This window comes from Atractosteus spatula, chromosome 2 (genome assembly GCF_055471065.1).
Source record: "Atractosteus spatula isolate fAtrSpa1 chromosome 2, fAtrSpa1.hap1, whole genome shotgun sequence".
NCBI classification, from domain to species: Eukaryota; Metazoa; Chordata; class Actinopteri; order Semionotiformes; family Lepisosteidae; genus Atractosteus; species Atractosteus spatula.
This window is the reverse complement of record NC_142707.1, coordinates 2361190-2380326: the sequence shown is the minus strand read 5'-3', so window position 1 is coordinate 2380326 and position 19137 is coordinate 2361190. Positions and strand designations below refer to the sequence as shown.

Below are 19137 nucleotides of genomic sequence, written 5' to 3'. Positions count from 1 at the left end.
GAGAAGAGGACCTTCAGCCCATCACGTGTATAAAGAGCCCAGCGGACTTCTTCAGCACACAAGGGGGAACCTTGTGGAAGGGCATTTAAGCCTGAGAGCAGGAAGCACTTCTGTGCACAAAGGGTTGTAGGGGTATGGAGCAAGTTAACCAGCCATGTTGCTGTAGCTGATACCCTGGATTTTTTCCAGACCCAGCTGGATGAGATCCTGGGATCAATTAACAACTAAACTAGCAATCAGGCCGGATGGCCCCCCTCGTTTGTAACTGTTCTTATCATCTGAGATCAGATGAATTCCGCTAAGGCTCCACGACGGATGCAGGTGATTTCAGGACCCCTGCGGTCCTCCTCTCCCCGGTCCCCAGAATGTTTCATCCGGGCGGATCGCCACTGGCTGAGGTAGAAGGCGGAGATGCGGGCGAGAGGCAGCTGTGTGAGCTCTGTGCTGCCTGCAGCCCGGCTGTGCTCCCCAGGTGAGCGTTACTCCTGTCGCGGGCCAGTGTGCGCGTCTGGCCTGCCCTCGGCGCCCCCGCCTGGCGTGAGCTTGCAGGTGCGGAGGCGACGCACGCCGGTGTCGTGCGACAAGGAGGGAGCTGGGGCACATGGCATCTCTGAGCACAGGCTGCACACAGGAGCCAGCAGCAGTGCCGAGGGATGGGAAAGAACATGACTGTCAGCAGCCTTACAAGCACTGCTGCTGTAGAAAGCCTGTAACAGGAAAGTGGCTTCTCCTAGATGTATCAACAATGAATGACTAGGTTAATAAGTTAATAAATGAAATATATATAATGGAAAAATGAACCCTTTCACTTAAATGAGAGATGAATAATTTTGTCAAACATTGGTCTAGATGGGTGGAGTACATTCAATCTTTAAAGTCTGAATTTATCGAGATTCATAATAACTGAAACTTGAGTTAAGAATGTACATTCACATGCTTTTCTCTCTCTTGATAATCATAACATCTGCATCTTCCTTATGTTGAATGCATATAGTTTGGTTACAAGTGAGTAAAATAACTGTAAAATATTATAAGGGAACAGATAAGAATAGACTACATTCTCAGTATGAAGTGTATTTGCAAATTTGTGTTACAAAAGATGGGTTGTCTAATGTCATTTGTACTTAAAATGGTTTTCTATGAAATCTATTAAATATTTCTAAAGAAATATTACCACATTAGATTATCTTAGGAATTCTGCACTTCTCCTGCAATGTTCCAGAATGATTGTGTGTTTCCCTGTGTCTACTGCACTGCCATCCCGTCTTAGAAACTACCCACACGCTCTCAGTGTCCCCTGCTTGGTGCAGAATCCAGGGCAGGACAGATAAACCCAGACAGGCTCTGCCTATGGGGATCATCGTGGCATGACACCAGCGCAGTGCTGGAGAACCCCCAGCTGGCATGCTGGGAGAAGTGTCGATTGGCGTGATCCCAGGGCTGTTACCGTACCGACTCACCACGGTAGAGTTTCGCATCGCGAGGCATGGCTACCCAATCCGTCTGGTCCAGACTTTACACAAAGGGTGGCAGTGGTGGGGGGTCAGGAGCAAGATGTCCTCACCATGTGATTGAAGCCAGTTCCCTGGCTTCTTTCCGGAAATGGCTGGATGAAACCCTCGGACTAATTAGCCACTAGCTACCAAACGAGCTAGATATGCCCAATGGCCCCCCCATGCTACGCCACGGCCCCAGAGGACTCGTGGTTCCAGTACTGTCCCTAATTAGTCAATTAACCTCGGCCTATTGAAGGCTGCTTTACACACATCTCCCTGCTCAGTATTGGGTTTACCCTGGCAAGAGCTACTCCTCCTAAATCTCTGTGACTCTCTATGTGGATCTTGGCTTCCTGACCCTGGTTTCTCTCCCGGCTACGTCTCCTGGTTTCTGTTTGGACTTTCTGCTGTTTGTTCCGGTTTTGACTCTCGGCTTCCTCACGGCTTCCGGCTCTGCTTCTACTTTGGTGTTTCCGCCCGGCTCGACTACCTACGGCGTACGGACCTCCGGTTTGCTCACTCGACAGCGTCTCTGGATATCGTTCAGGATTCTGCACAGGGTCCACACTACTTTTCTGTAACACCCTGTGTGCAAATATATTGTATTCTCGTGCTCTGAGCCCTGGTTGCTTTTCGTACTCTGGTATTGGAACAACACGCAGGACCCCAGGGTGCTCAGGCCTGCAGCTCTGGTGTGAATGACGTTCTCTCGGATGCTCTGAACGCAGCCTGGGTGACACCTGACCTGGAGGTGTGTGTTCTGTTCTGAAAGCACGGCGCTCTGCAAATGTCAGATCATTCCAGCTGAGTTCAGCGCACTGCAGCTCGGTGGACCTGGTGCACTGAACACGCGCTGTGTGCGACTGCCCTGCGCTGCACAGCGAGAGGGTCAGCGCGCAGCGCTGTGCACGGGATGGTGTGTGCACAGAATATCAATGGGTTTGCATTCTCTCGTGTGTGCGAAGGGTCTGTGTGCGTGTTACTGACTGTACGGGCTTCTTATGCGTGTTTGTTTGAAGCATTCACTACCCACACGCAAACAATCAATCTGCAGGTTCTGCATGAAATACAAATCCCACAGGATCTTGGGAGCAGAATCCTTACAGATCCTGGCACATATCCTTTTGCAGGCAAAACAAAGGATTCTCAAGGGAGTGTGGTAGGTGGAGGAATACGTCGGGAATCCAACCCCAGAGTCCGGCAGGGCTGTTCATGGGAATCACACCAGATGCTAGGCGTCCAAGTCTTCTTCCAGCTGTGCGCAGCTGTGCAGTGATGGCAGACTGAGAGCACAGGGCATCAGTGTGGCACAGTGTCCATGGCTCTGGGACTCATAACTGTGTACTGTAAATGGGTACGGATAAAGCTAAACGAAGATCAGCAATAAAAAATATGAAAGATCACAATCAGAATAATTGAATATGAATTAGTAATAAATACCCTGCAAAGGGCGATAGGCAGCTGAGATGGAAACCGTGCGCAGAGCAGGGCTCATGCGGCACATACTGCCTCAACAGACAGCAAGCGCGCGAGGGGGAGTGAGAGAGAGATGCCAGTCTCCGGATCTCCCACACAGTGTAACACACCAGCAGGTCTTAATTATTCATTCGCTACAAAACGATCTCTCTCTGTCTTTCCTCTGGTCTCCCAGTCTCTCTCTCTCTCTCTGCATCTCTAATGTCCGTTTATCGCTTCAGTGTGGATTTTGTCTCCTTACGGTATTTATTTTAAACACGTTTTGTAATCTAGCCATAAGCAAAACGTACAGTATATGTACATAAATCCATCCCCCCCGTTTCTAGCCATAATAAATCTATCACTCCTCAGCTTGAACATCACGGCAGTTCACTGCACAGAGCAGATCCTGCTGTGTTAGTTCCGCTCCCTTTTGTGACTGGTGTTGTGCCACCGAGTATAGGCTGCTTGTCCAATACTGGGTTGCAGGACTCACTTGTGGAGGAAGCAAGTTTCCTCCTGCCCTCCGACTGCGAAAAGCAAGCAAGGTGAGGTTCAGTGGCTGGATTAGGATCCGAGATCCCAGTTCTCTGTGTTCCAGACCCGCCTGGGAAGCTCTGCCTGCAGAGGTAACAGAATGAGTGTAAACCGCAGAAAGGGAGAGGTAATAATGTGTGTGGTGGAGGTGGGGGGGAAGGGCTTTGACTTTTAAATTGGCTCTTTATTAAAGAATCCTTACAAAATCGCAAGGCTCCTGGAAAAGCAATTTAAAGCAGCCTTTAAAGACAATTCCTTTTCATTCCACCAAGGACCACTGCTTTCCAAATTTGCCATCCAGAAATGTCAAAATATTATTCTCCTGTGCTGAATAATATGGCACTCCTGTTTAATGAGAGGAAGATGTGACAGTCTCACTCCCTTCCCACACCGCGCACCAGTCAGCGGCACCATCGCGCTTCAGAAACGATTTCCTCCTCACGGCTGGGAGACACGCCGAGAGAGAGCCGGGACCTGCGGCTCTCAGAAGACCTTTCTTCCATCGGCGCAATACATTCCTTCTCTGCGCAGGTCACACAGCTGAAGTGGAAGAAAGAAAATGAGTGCGAACGTTTATCAAAAGCGCTAACTCAATCGATTCACCCGCAGGTTCACATTCAGAAGTAACAAAGGCGCTCTCCACTCACAGCTGCCTCCAGGAGAGGAGGGAGAGGGAGAGCGAGAGGGGAGAAGACAGAGAGAGACGCTGCTGAGCTCCACTCTCTCTGAAAAGGCACTTCTAGGACAGCGTCGGATTGACACTTGACAGGAGAGAGTCGATCCCCTCCGAGGAATTGTGTTTGGTTTTGTCTCTCGTAAGCAGGGTTGTAATTCTAGTACTATTTAGAACAGAGGTTCCTGCAGTTCATGGCCACAGGTTGCAAAAACACCTGTTCATGGCACAGCATGCCTGACCTTTGACCCTGAGCTCCCCAGGCCTTGCCTTTCTGATGGGTAAATCAAAGATCAAGCTGATTGAAAATCAGAAAGGCCTGCAGCTCAGGACCAGGGGCCGGAGGCAGCAGGACTAGGGTCACGCCAGTCCCCTTGATGGAGGTTAAGGGTCAAACACAACTCCTGGAGAAGCATCCTTGCATTCCCCAGACACCAAGACCAGATTATTACTCCAACAAAAAAAATCACAGCTCTAACAAATGTCCACTTGAGCTCATCATTGGATCAATTAGTCCGATCAATTAGACCCTTTGCAGGTCCTCCCGGAGGTGAGACAGACAGCCCTGCGAGAGCCAGCCCTGGGCTGGAGAGTGAGCTCTAACGCCATGTGACAGTGCTGACTCAGCCCTCGTCACATGACTCCTCTCCCACGTCACTCATCACGTGACTTTCAAAACTGCTGGTGCAAAATGTGTTGAGACGCCTCTTGCTGAAACTGTGAAACGCAGTCTACATCATAAACAGGCTGGGGCTAGATTAAATCATCCTTCGCACAACCAAACCCAGTCCTCAATGGTGGCTTTCCACTGTGTACAGGAAACCAGAACTCTCTGATGAGTACAGGGCTGCTGTACGCAGGGCTGTTGGGAGGGGTTTTGATTAGACTGAAGCTAGGTGGTCCAGTGGAATGGTGATCCATGTGTTAACTTTGTCACGAATCAGAGGACATAAGTAGAAACTATATAAAAGTGCATTTAAAACAGCTCTGTAGGTACTTTTTACACAAAGGGTTGTGGGAGTATGGAACAGGCTATGGAGCCATGTTCTTGAAGGCAATAACCTGGCTTCTTCTTCTCTTGGGTTTTAGACTATACTAAACAACAACCAATTACTGTATACCAGATGATGTAGTCCTGTGCTGAAAAGCGTTTGGCATTCCCTCACGTCCTTACAAGACACCCAGGATCACAGAGCAGGAAGCAGATCCTGAGCAAGCGCCGGATCCGGACTGCAAAATACGGGCAGGTCAATGCGACGGGATTCCTCGTGTCTGTGTTTGTGAATGTAATCAATTGAGTTAGTATGCAGAAGCCCGCAGCTCATGGCAAGACCTGGGATTGATCACCCTGCTGTGCAGCGGGACTCGGATCGCTGTCTTCAGAGACACGGGGTTTGGTTTCGTCACTCATGACCAGCAGCGTCAGAGAACGGGCGCCTTCACATCTCGTTTCTCTCCTGTCAGAGAAGAAATAAAATACATAAAACACAATAACTACATTCGGATTTTAAAACACCCCTGTTTTTTGCTAGTAGAGAGGGCAACTTTCGCACTGTTGCCATGGAGAAAGACCCCTCAGTTGCCCCTGGAGATCTCCAGGGTAGCAACACGTGGTGCCATCTCTGGTAAAGAACGCAAAGATAATTGTTGGAGAAATGCTTCTGTATCACAAACTATCTGCTTTCAGTAGCGCTCAGCCTCTGTAAACTCCTACACATTTTTTATTATATTTTTACTTTTTATTCATTTCCACAAGCGGAGATCTGGCAGGAGTGCTTTGTCCTGTTTGCCCTTTTCCTCTCTGCTGCTCTACATGTTCACACACAGCGGAAATATGGGGCTGCAGCTACCGCACACTCTACACCCCGCACTACACACACTCTACACACACTCTACACACACTCTACACCCCGCACTAAACACACTGCACACACACTACACCCAACACTACACCCCACACTACACACACTGCACACACACTACACCCACACTACACACACTCTACACCCCACACTACACACACTCTACACCCACACTACACACACACTGCACCCAACACTACACCCACACTGCACATACACTGCACACACACTGCACCCCACACTACACCCACACTACACACACTCTACACCCCGCACTAAACACACTGCACACACACTACACCCAACACTACACACACACTACACCCCACACTACACACACACTGCACCCAACACTACACCCACACTGCACATACACTGCACACACACTGCACACACACTACACACACCCTACACACACACTACACACACCCTGCACCCACACTTCACACACACTGCACCCAACACTACACCCACACTGCACATACACTGCACACACACTGCACCCAACACTACACACTACACACTACACACACCCTACACCCCACACTCAACATACACTACATACGCACTATACACACTACACACACCCTACACTGCACACTACACACACACTACACATAACACTACACACACACTGCACACACCCTACACCCCACACGACACATACACTACATACGCACTATGCACACTACACACACCCTACACTGCACACTAGACACACACACTTCACACTACACACATACTGCACACACCCTACACCCCACACTACGCACACACAGCACACAGCCTTACCCCACACCATGCTTACAGTCAGGGCTGTGGTTACCCCACACAGAGGACGCAGTTACTTCACACCGCACACACCCCAGACCACAGGAATCCCCTACTGTAGTTTGCACGTGTGTGCTTAGAGATACCAGTCATGTAAAGCCCTGGCGTGCAGCACACAGATCACAAGACACCCACTCCTCAGCAGGACAGCAATCTAGTGAAGAGATGGTAATGTGTGGTCATTCTAACTGACCACAGCAGCACTAAAGCTCAGCTGTGCCAGTTCTCTTAACTCACACTAAAATGCCATTGCTCAGCCAGACCAGCAGGGGGCACTCTTTCTTTCATTGACAGACACATCCAATGAATGGCAAGGAAGGAATGTTTTCAGCCCCCTGCAGCATCAGTCTTGGCAAGTGTGCTGCTCCTCTGGAGCCTCCACCTGCTTTCTGGAGTCTGTCAAACAGGGGGACTGGGATATATTTGCCCAGGGGATTACAGTCAGGCAGGCTGTAGCTTGTCAGGGGTAGCTTGACAGACAGGGCCTGAAGCTCAGTGATGAAAGGTGACTGACCTGCTGCTTAATAAACCCTGCACACAAAAGAACAGTGCTGAAGGGACTGAGGCTGACCTGCACCACTGATGACCACGTGAAGAAGCTGACCACACTGCCACAAGCACAACTGGGCTGCTCTGAGAAGTTTTCCCTTCATTCTCCGGGCTTCTCCTCTGGGCAGTGTGAGAGTGGTTTATTGTGCGTTTCTATTTAATGCCATTGAAGAAAAGGAACACTGTGTCAGAAGGTATTGGGAGGTTTCTCAGAGTGCTGGCCCCTTTAAATTTCATTGTGGTGTCTCTGTCCCTTCTTCTGCTGCCTTTGTCCACTGCCGTGTGTGTGAGAGAGAGACCAACTTAAGTTACATGAGGTATAGCTTTACAGCACGCAGGGGCTGACTGACACAGTCACGCAGGTTTAGTTTCACACGATGAAGAACACCAGGCAATGGAACCAGGAGGATGGAACAGGATATGGAAAGGATGTCAGTGCACAATATTCCTTTAGTATGTCTTTGTGTAGGAACATACAGGAGATCTACCATTCCCCAGCTCTGTAGCATTCAGCCATCAGCACTGCGTAGAGGTCAGAAATTTACATGGGTAAATATGGGCAAGCATGACTCACTAGCAAGGACGATTTAAACAAATGTGCACAGTGCCTACACTCCTCTCTAGCTACAGCGAGAGGGGGAGGGAGGGCTGTGGGCTACTGGCAAGAAACGAGGGATTGGAGGAAGTAGGAACACAGAGAGAGAGGTAGTCTGAGCCTGTAGTTAGAGCTGAGAGAGAGAGGGAGGCAGTGTGGGACAGTGGGTAGAGCCGAGAGAGAGAGGGAGGCAGTGTGGGACAGTGGGTAGAGCCGAGAGAGAGAGGGAGGCAGTGTGGGACAGTGGGTAGAGCCGAGAGAGAGAGGGAGGCAGTGTGGGAGAGTGGGTAGAGCCGAGAGAGAGAGGGAGGCAGTGTGGGACAGTGGGTAGAGCTGAGAGAGAGAGGGAGGCAGTGTGGGACAGTGGGTAGAGCCGAGAGAGGGAGAGGCAGTGTGGGAGAGTGGGTAGAGCCGAGAGAGGGAGGCAGTGTGGGACAGTGGGTAGAGCTGAGAGAGAGAGGGAGGCAGTGTGGGACAGTGGGTAGAGCTGAGAGAGAGAGGGAGGCAGTGTGGGACAGTGGGTAGAGCTGAGAGAGAGAGGGAGGCAGTGTGGGACAGTGGGTAGAGCCGAGAGAGAGAGGGAGGCAGTGTGGGACAGTGGGTAGAGCTGAGAGAGAGAGGGAGGCAGTGTGGGACAGTGGGTAGAGCCGAGAGAGGGAGAGGCAGTGTGGGACAGTGGGTAGAGCTGAGAGAGAGAGGGAGGCAGTGTGGGACAGTGGGTAGAGCTGAGAGAGAGAGGGAGGCAGTGTGGGACAGTGGGTAGAGCCGAGAGAGGAGGGAAAGACATTGGGCGACACAGCTGCTGAAAACACTTGCTGGTGTAAGTATTTTTCCCCAGTTCTGATTGAGTCTGCAGTCAGTGTGGATGCACACGGAGGCAGGGACACACGTCCTGAACACGCTGTGATTGTCTGTGGTTTAACAACACTGCAGTGCCAAGGACACACGACTGCGGCGATGCGCAGGGTCGTCGAGCGCTGTCTTCGCTTCAGCAGACTGTTTCCTTGATTTCCCTGTGCTCTCCTGCACCCCTGCTCGCAGGTTCTCCTCTCGAGATTCTGACAAGGGTATCTCCTCCCTGTTCCTTAGAAGGCTCTGACACGCAGCCGTCTCCTCTTCGGTTCGCAAAACTAAAGAGGAAAGGGCCTTTTCTTTGATCGTTCTTATCCTCTCCTAGCTCCTAGCAAAATCCCCCTTCATTCTCAGCCAGCAGCGACCTTTTAGAACTGTAATTAATAGAAAGCAATTAGCAGCCGTAACGGCGGTGAAATTACTGCCTGTGTCAAAGCCGGAGAAGGGTGGCTCCGGCTGCAGCCCTCCGAGCACGCCCGTGTGTGAGCATGTGAGTGTGTGTGTGAGAGTGCATGCTTCGCGCGCGTGTGTGTGTGTGAGAGTGTGCACACTTTGTGTGTGTGTGTGTGTGAGAGTGCGCACGCTTCATGTGAGTGTGTGTGTGAGAGTGCGCACGCTTCGCGCGTGTGTGTGAGAGTGTGCACACTTTGTGTGTGTGTGTGAGAGTGTGCACGCTTCATGTGTGTGTGTGTGAGAGTGTACACGCTTCATGTGTGTGTGAGAGCCTGCACGCTTCGCGCGTGCGTGTGTGTGTGAGAGTGTACACGCTTCATGTGTCTGTGAGAGTGTGCACGCTTCATGTGAGTGTGTGTGTGAGAGTGTACACGCTTCATGTGTGTGTGAGAGTGTGCACGCTTCATGGGTGCGCAGGAGTAGTGTTATCAGTCTGTCTCTTCTGCTGAGGTACCCAGTCTTGCGCAGCAGAGCTGCGGCGTGGGTGTGTGTAGGTGTCTGTGTGGGTGTGAAGCTGTTAAATAATTCCTCTGTCATTTAACATATAGATTCTATTATACATCCCTGTCGTCCCTGGACCCACTTCTTCAGAAACCGTGCTGCCACTGCAGAGCAGGGGTCCCAGGCAGCCTCCGCGATTTGGTGACGTACTCACAAAACACCCCAGAGCCTGGCTGTGCTTCGCACTGTAGGTCTACCTCACCGCCAGTCCGCAGACTGACATGTCCTGGCTCTTTCCCAGCGTGTGTGGGGCCCTGAATACAAATATATAACAATGAACTGCACGGTCTTGTTCAAGCCATGTCAGGCGGTCTCAATCTCCTCCTGATCTTGTGACCCAGACTTCATCAGGGTAACACCAGGCTGAAATACAAGGACAGGAACTTCATGCAAAGTCCGCAGGGGGCAACCCAGACCAAAGGACTTCTGCATCTGTAATATGAAAGCAGTCTCAAGGGATGCAAGCACACTACATAAAGAAGATTAACAAGCAATTACAAACTCATCAGATCCTTCATTTATTTGCCCGTGCTTATGCTAGGGTGGCATGTGTCTTGTGATCCAGAAAGACAGGCGATGTTCTTATCCTGCTGGAGCCTGATAGAGACGCCAGGACCCTGTGTCAGGAGCTCACTCTTCCAATGGGAGCGACTCCCTTCTCTATATTCCTCTATATTCTGCAACGCGTTCCGAGTACAGCTTGGCAATGAAGGAGAAGAGCATGGGAATAAAAACCTTCCTTGTTCAATAGCGTCCTCTGCTGGACAAATGCCATCATTGCATTGAACTGAAATTGCCCTTCGTCTGGGGACGCAGATAGTGAACATATTAACTAACTGCCCTGAGACATCTACCCAGCCATTCCCTGAAATATTCCTGGCAACATCCCAGAGTCTGGTCCTGGAAGCACAGGCACAGGGAGCACTTTAAAAATGTATGGACATCAATTCATTTTAACAACCAATTTACACTGCTTGCACAATGATAAAAATGGATGCAACAAAATATTTTACATATGAACTCTGCCAAGATCGATGTTATGTGGCTTGGCTCTCCTTATCAACTCTGCAGATTTGTCAGCCTTGTTTTGGCTTTTGCTGGTACTGGAATCAATCCCAAGTACTGACGTGAGGAGTCTTGAGGTCATTTATAAACCGAGTCCTGTATCTCAGGCTCACGTTCACAGCATTGTGAAAATTTCTCTTTTTTCATCTTTGTAACACTGGGTGTACCCCTCAGTCTGTGCGATCTCTGAGCCAAACACAGTCTTGACAAATTACAGCATACTTACAGGACATTGTGGCTCAGATTTTAACCACAATTAAAATAGATAAGCAAAAATCACCCGTTTTCGCTTATTTGCACTGGCTCCCTGTGGATTTAAGTATATAAAATCAAGACAGTGCTGCTCATATTTAAGGAGCTGAGCAGTTTGGCTGCTGAACACATCAGTGTTCCTCCTATATGCTTATACACTCTCTTCAGACTCTGTCTTTCCTTCAGTTCCCAATACAAGATTCTGAACACTGGAAGAGAGCACTCTCTGTTCTGTTCCTCCAGTGCTGGGGAATGATCTCTGAGCAATTTTATACTGCAGCCTTTAATCTTGTTTAATTTCCTACTATGTGTAAATCTGGTTCTTTGATTTGTTTTATCGCACGGAGCCTTGACATGTATTATTTTCTCAACTGTAAGAGACAGTAATTAACCTGGATGGCTCTTTCAAACCAAGTGAACACAGTATAGGACAAAGTCAACCTAGAAATTTTCTTCAGAATAAACAGTGAAACATGCACTTCTTTACACAGAGGGTGGTGGGGATGTGGAACAAGCTACTCGTTGAAGCTGATATGCTGGTTTCTTTCACAAAAGGGAGATGGGGCTGAATGGTCTATTCTCAGTTGTAACCTTTCTTGATTACTTATCAAGGAGATTGCTTCACCACCTGCTTCTGTTCCATTGGCACAGCCATTTCAAAAGCACTCTGCAGTCCTCAGAAAGAACTGCCTCCCGGACATGTCCTGAGCCGACAGAACCTGCCACGGACAGGAGATTGGAAGAGCTTGGAATTGCCTCTGCAACAGAGAAGCAGACATCTTTACACAAAGGGTGGTGGGAGTGTGGAACAGGCTACCCCGCCATGCTGTTGAAGCTGATACCCTGACATCTTTCAAGAAACAGCTGGGGAAGAAGATCGGATTAATTAGCTACTAACTACCAAACAGGCCAGATGGGCTGAACAGCCTCCTCCTCCTCTCATCTCTGACCCATCTGCTCGTACACCAGGCGATGGAGAGGAGTCTGCACTGCTGGTTCGTGTAGGCTGTGACAGAACTGCGGTCCAGCTTGATTAATAATCATAATAATAATTGCTAACAGTTATATAGCGCTTTTCTGGACATGCCACTTCCTGAAGAAGGCTCCACGGCCGAAACGTTGTGTTTTCTCTCTTCTCTTTTCAGCAGGGAATAAACCTGTTACTTGTTCCTTTGCAGCCTACGCCTGCTGACGCAGCTCCCACCTGAACTACTGATCTCTATCAGCAGAGTGTGTTGATGATCAGATTTGTGGCACTCTTTAACTCATTTGCTTAATTCATTTACAGAGGTCCTTCCATATTAATGGACCCAAAGCGTTCAAAAAGGAAACAGAAGACAGGTGAAATTAACAGTACAGGTGAAAATGCTATAATAAAAAAAATGACCAAGGATAAAGCGATTAGAGATACAATAGCAAATACGGAGATTGAAACAGATTTAAAAGAAATGCAAAAACAACCTCAAAAGTGTGAGCTTTTAATGAAGGGGGGAAGCACCATACTCGCATTTCGGTTCCTAGAAATGACACGCCTTTTCTGAACACTGACGAGGCTGCCAGATGCGCCGGCTTCGTCAAGCGAAGTGCTTTTCTTCCGGGGCCAGAAAGCCGATTTGAATACTGAACTGTTTCCCGTCTCTTGCACTTGCTGCGGAATTGGATTCAATGGGTTCGGCGCAGGACAAACAAGAAATCAGATCAGAGTGGGAAATTTTACTGAACAGTGAAAGGACAGACATCAGATGGAAAATGGACGTGGGGGAGATTATCCTTACTCAGACACTAGAAAACCTGCACAGAAGACGGAATGGCGATGATGTACGGTGGACCAAGTGTCTGCTAAATGAATCTTCCGTCCTGAAAGAAGAATACACTTCCCTTCGGACAAAACTGAATTCAGAGACGCCTGAAGGAGAGTCTGCGGACCTGGAGACTGAACTGGCAGAACTGTGCATGGAACGGTGTAAGCTACTGGAAATCTGCTGCGACCGCTTGAAACATTACGAGACTCGTATCATACCGATTTTAAAGTCAAAGTACACCTACATAAAATCACGAGCTCAGGAAGATAAGTCTTCAGCAATATGTGCAAAACAACTATCCAAGATGGCCATTAGTCAGTCTTATAATTCATCACAAGTAAGTACTTTATTCACGTGTCCTGGTAAATCTTTTCGACTTCAGACGGAATAAAGGTTTTAGACGAAAGGAGGTCTGCCTAGCTCGAATAGCTGTGGGAGCCGGTGTCGCATCAGTGTAGGTCAATAAACTAACAACAACATGCTGTACCAGCAGGAACGGTGTAGCACAAATCTCCTTCCTCGGTTTTTTTCCCACTTCGACACGAGATGCTTGTTTTATTTATGAAACCAGTACATCTCCACACTCTTCAAACACGATCAGAAGTCATAGCCCCTGCAAAAGTAGCTAAGCGATCAGAGGTTCACGACCATTCTTCTACTTGAAACGTTTACCTGTAAATATCTCTAGCCACTTTTTTTATCCGCTGTGTTCAAGTGATCACTGCACAATACGACAGAGCTTTCATTTATCTAAAAAGCTCTATTTATACATTTACTGGGTAAACAATATTTTGTCAGGAAATTGCAAACATGTATTTGGACCTAAGAAAATTTTACTTTGGTTATGTTAGTCATGTATTCTTATATTTTTTGTTCTGATGGTTTCACACTCTTGACTAACACTTGTGCAGGCGGCAGAGAAAAGTCAGTGTTATGCAGAGAAACGAGCTGTTTTGTTCTCAGGATCCCTCCAATCCCCCAAGCAGAAGGCACAAAGCCCTCAGAACATGCTGCCAGCAGCAGGGAGTTTCCACAACTGATGTTGTATACAAGAGAAGGGGATCTCGCCCGGTATTTTTAGTGTTTCGGGTGAGGACCCATCAGGAAAGTTCAGGGGTGATTGCACACTACTGGCAGCTGAGTCTGATTGAACCTGGCTGTTGTCATCCCTCCCAAATGTTCGTTACAAACTCCATTATACACAATTTCAGATTACATCGAAGCATTTCGAAGCTATTTAGAGCTCAGTATTTAAGGCTTATGTTTAATCTACTTGGAGTTTTGAAGAGTTCCATTGTTATCTCTTTCCAAATAACCTGCAGGTCCGACAAAGTATTTCAGTAACTGTGAGGGAACCGCAGTCTTGGACCTGAAGCACATTTCCCAGAAGGCCCTGTCACCCTCAGTCACCTGACCAGTTGCTAGACAACAGTTGTTCAGGCGACAGCTTAAAAGAGAAGTTCAGAGAAGTGTGAGACCCTTTTTCTGTTGATCTAAGTCTTTGCTGAAGGAAATCCTTTACAGAATGTGCTTCAGAGATGGGATGTAAGAAATAACGGCTTCTGGATTGGTGTGCAGCATGTCTTTACTTTTACTTCAGCCTGCCTGGCTGTAGGGGTGACAGCTAGGCCATATGGACAAGACACGATTCAGTGAAGAATTGTGCACTCGTGCGTCCCTGTGAAACCTGCACTGGTTTCTAACAGTGCCATACCTGTGTTGCAGGGGGGGCAGCCTCTGGTCTCCTCTGACCTGCACAAATACGAAATGAGTGGAAAACGTCTGGCTCTCATGCTGTGCGTCCTTAACAGGAGGGAAGGAGCCTTGAATGACATTCGAATAATGAGGAGCCTGTTCCAGTCGTATGGGTTTGATTACACCATTGAGATCAACCCTACAGCCAAGGTAAGTCCATCACCGGGAGCATCAGTTATATATATACACACCAGTGGAGAGATGTCATCAGCAGTGATGAGGATTTATAACAGCTGGAACACAAGAGGCTTGGCTGTCATCATCCCTCCTGAACGTCAGTTAGGAACTTCCATATATGCCATTATTTAATGTCATGAGCTCAACAGTTTCTCATTCTCACAAGCCTGCAAATCTGAAAGTGAAAACCAGAACTGCGAAAATATTTGTGGCTGTGCGCGGTGTGCTTATCAGCGGACTTTGCATCTTTGTATAAAATCGGGTTTGGATAATCCCTATAGCTGTGAGTTTGTTTCTGCTGAAGGAAATCCAGGAGGCTGTCCAGCAGTTCAGAGACAGGATCAGCAGCTCCCTGGAAGACATCAGCTGCTGCTTTGTTGTCACGGCCAGTCATGGAAATCTTGGCATCATTGTGGGCAGCGATGAAAAGCAAGTGAATCTGAATGGCATAATCGAGCTCTTTGGCAATGACAAGTGCCCTAAGCTTCGGAAGAAACCTAAAGTCTTCATCGTTCAAGCCTGCAGAGGAGGTATGTCTTCAAGAATAATCATTTTAAACAAACCAGTGTTTTTTTTGGATAAGAGTTCTGTTCCAATGGCACATTTCTCTACTTCAGCAGACTGTGATTTGAAAAGTGATGGCTTGGGTGAAGATATGAGAAGTCCAGAGTCTAGAAATGTCTGCTAGTAATATTCGTTCTGTAAAACATAAAATGTCATACAGCATGGGACTGAATGAGCTGATAAAATAAGAAGAGTTATTGACGGTTAGTGTACACCTAAATCATATACTGAATCAACATTTTCAGTGTGTAGTGCCTACCTCATACTGTACATTCTTGACAATCATCAAACCACAACATCCTCTTCAGCTGAAAGACAGCTGCTTTTCACAATACAAAATGTCTGCATTAAGTTCAATTAGAATGTGAATCAAGTGCTTGCAGAATGTGTGTGGAAAAAGTAAAATATACAAGTCTTTGCCAAATTGTGTTTGTCAGGGGACCAGAATTGTTATCTTGACAAATATCATATCAGCATAATAATTTAAGATGCATTTTTGAGATATTGAACTTAAATGATAACCTTATCCTTTTTGTTACTCTTTCTTTTTCAGCCGTGTGTTATAACAAATAACATACTTTTTTTGCTACAGTTTAAATGACAAGATTTCGAATATTTAGCATTGTAGTTTGTGTTCCCATTTTATTAATTAACACTGCTGGTACAATACAAAATGACATGACAACAGAGGGAGAATTTCTGAATGGTTTGTGAGTGATTTGAAATAAAGATAGATTTTACTGGAGCTGGTGAAAATCATGTAGCATCAGTGAGAACAAATCTGAAGATTATAAATATACTGTGTGTATACAAGATAGCGTGGTCAACATGGGAAACCGTCAGCTCACTCACATCACAAATGAACATCCCAGGTAGATTTCTTTAAGGAAAAATACAGTTCCTCAATCAGAGTCTGTGGTTCTTTTTTTGATTGATGAAGTCTCTTTGAGCAGCATTTCAACAGCGATGCCATCACATATTCAAAGTATGCTTAGCAGGAGTGTGGTGCTGGTTTGTGGAGCCAGTAAGTCACCTGAATCTGAAACAGTAATGCAGGTGAAGGGCTTGTCAAAGATTAGGAGTCAGTTAAAAATAGCCAGGCTACAAGCCCAGAAGATGTGTGGAGTTGGCTTGAGTCTGACCTCACCTGAGCAAGATGCTGGATAGAATGGATGTTAAGATGCCAAGAGGGATGGAGCTCAACCAGTTACAGTCTCAGCTGAACCAAACCACGGTGGAACTGTAGACCACACACGGGGTACTGCTCCGGGGGAAGGAGATGGTCAAGCAGCTACAGGAGCAGCTTCACCGATTAAATAAAAATAAGCCAAAGGACAAATCCTGTGTCAAAGGCTCTATGTGGAGCAGGGCAACTCTAACTGGACAAAGGAGATGCTACTTGCAGCCCAAAGATTCCCTGAGGAGAGAAAGATGTCACAAGAGAATCTCCTGTCACCAGACACAGATGGTGGCCCGTCTTCTGTGCATTGAATGAGGCAGAAGCAGACCTGAAAGACCTGTCTCACGCTGAGAGAAGAGGGTGGCAGAGTGGAAGAGGAGACTAAAGGGGAAAATAGGTTGCTTCTGCACAGCGCGGAAGGGATGAAGAAGACTCCTGGGTGTCCAGAGGGGGAGCACCAGCAGAAAGGTGCATGACCCAGGTGGATAAGCAGTGTCCCAACCCCTCTCCCCCACATTCTGAATCCAGGGAACACACTGGCCAAGCTTTGGTCCACTGATTTAACTTCATAGGAATAAATATTTATATTTTCAATTATTTTAGATGTGACAGATTTGGGAGTCCGACTTAAGGACGAACCACATTCTGGAGGAACAGTGGAACTGCCTGATTCATTCACACCAGCAGCCATCAATGATATGTTCACTGTGTTCGCCACCCAGCCAGGTAGGTAACTTTACAACAGATGCAAGCATGAAAACAGCCATGATGGGCAAATAGTTTAATCGCAACAGTTGTAACAAAACCATTAAATAGAATTGTTTTTTTTGCATTGGAATAACAGTAACAGATGAGATACAGTTAACTTCAGACTTAGTTCTGAACATCTCACTTTTTCATCTTGGACATTTTCATATAATAGCAGTATGAGGTGTCCCGTAACAGTTTAAAACATTTTTTTAAAAGGGTAAATATCTTCCCATGTTTATGAGTTTCGGTTTCCTTACTGACTGGACTTGCTTTGACAGGTTATGTTGCCTTAAGAAGCAGTGAACACGGATCACATCTGTTCACCTTTATGAAAGACGTATTTCAGCAATATGCTGACAGAGATCATCTTTATGACTTGTTTGTGAAGGTATGAATCCATCGGCCCTAAGCCCCTCGTCCAGTATCCACTGATGTTCTGCTGGCAGTCTATTGGTCTGAGTTTCTCTGCTGATCCCACAGGTGAATGAGCGGATGGTCCAGCAAGACTTCCGGGTCTTGAAAGACAGAGGCAGTAAAAGGAAAGAATATGAAATAGCAAAGGTGACGATAGCAATGGAGTCGACCCTCAAAAAACTGCTTTACTTGAAACGTTAAGAGCAACAAATGCACGGACTTCAAACCACAGCCAAGTCTGAGTTCTGCCATCCCAGTAGTGCCGAATACCAGGAGGGGCGCGCTGAGGTCCGGCTGAGGAAGTGACAGGGCTGCCCGGAGATCAGCGCCCCCACACCCCCCCTCACTCACTCATGAGGTATGAGCCCAGGGAGAGAGCTGCAGTGGCGCTGCGGGGGCAGGGGGGACACTAGAAACGTTGTCACGGAGCTTCTCCTGCACGGGGAAGCCGAGGTGCTCGGGGTTCGAATTTGACCTCCCCCTGACCTTCTGTTCAGCAATACCATTTGTTAGTGCCTTTCTTTAATCTTCGTGCGTAGTGACGAATCCATAAAGTCAGCTTTTATGATTGATAGATAGATAAGACTTTATTGACCCCAAAGGGAAATTTTTGGCTATGCTTTAAAGACTTGAATCCCTCAGGAACTGCTGGTGCCTGTTGAAAAACATGTTCGATTCCGAGTTCATGAGGAAGAACCGTATCCAAAGAGCTGGATGCACTGAAGGAGCTTTTATTGAGCATGTAGGTGAGATCCAGCTGCACTGGGAGAGAGGGGAGAGGGGGAGCAGGAGGTGGGGGGGGGGGCTCGTTGTCATCCCTCGGGAACCCCAGATAAGAGCTTCCCTTGAGGAGGGATACTCTGAAAGAGCAGAACCCTTGCCTCCTCTCGGGACGCTGACAGAGGGAATGCCTGCACCCAAGGGCAGGACAGTCTCTATTACTGGGTTGCGACAACATGGAGAGATGGAGCTACGTTCCTGCCGTCACCGGCAGCAGCGGGCAGTCTCCGCTTCCCCGGGACACGGTGGCAGGATCACATGAGTGATCGCATCACAGCCGCGGGAACGGCGCTCTGACAGCAGTGCGAGTCCAGGACCGTCCCGTGAAGAGGCTCAGCCCGCAGCCAGAAAGACAGATCCGGAAAGCCCTGACCTGGGAGCCGTGCTCTCCCAGGAGCGCCGAAGCCCGTCCGGATCCAGAACTCCGGCGGGGTCTCCGGCCGCTGTTCCCCACAGCTTGAGCCCTGTCCGCCTCGGTTCCTCTTCCTCCGCCGTCTCCGGCGCCCCTCCGCCTCGCCGTTCACCGCTGGAAATCTCCAGGACCGCAGCTGGGTCTCCGCACTCCAGCACTCTCCTTTGCCATCTCAGATGTTC

General features: G+C 48.1%; 1 protein-coding gene across 2 annotated transcripts; it reads left to right on the top strand.

Annotated features, from left to right (window-relative positions):
- Nucleotides 1–12766: 12766 nt before the first annotated feature.
- LOC148838976 (caspase-14-like) lies at nucleotides 12767–19092 on the top strand. 2 transcript variants are annotated; one of them, XM_088939493.1, is made up of 6 exons: nucleotides 12785–13260; nucleotides 14649–14828; nucleotides 15160–15385; nucleotides 17203–17325; nucleotides 17628–17737; nucleotides 17830–19092. In XM_088939493.1, the coding sequence occupies exons 1-6, from the start codon at nucleotides 12787–12789 to the stop codon at nucleotides 17962–17964; spliced, it is 1248 nt and encodes a 415-aa protein (XP_088795619.1). In that variant the 5' UTR covers nucleotides 12785–12786; the 3' UTR covers nucleotides 17965–19092. The 2 variants fall into 2 exon arrangements, with proteins under 2 accessions (XP_088795628.1, XP_088795619.1); XM_088939502.1 differs by lacking the exon at nucleotides 17628–17737 and having other exon boundaries at nucleotides 12767–13260.
- The last annotated feature ends 45 nt before the right edge of the window (nucleotides 19093–19137 follow it).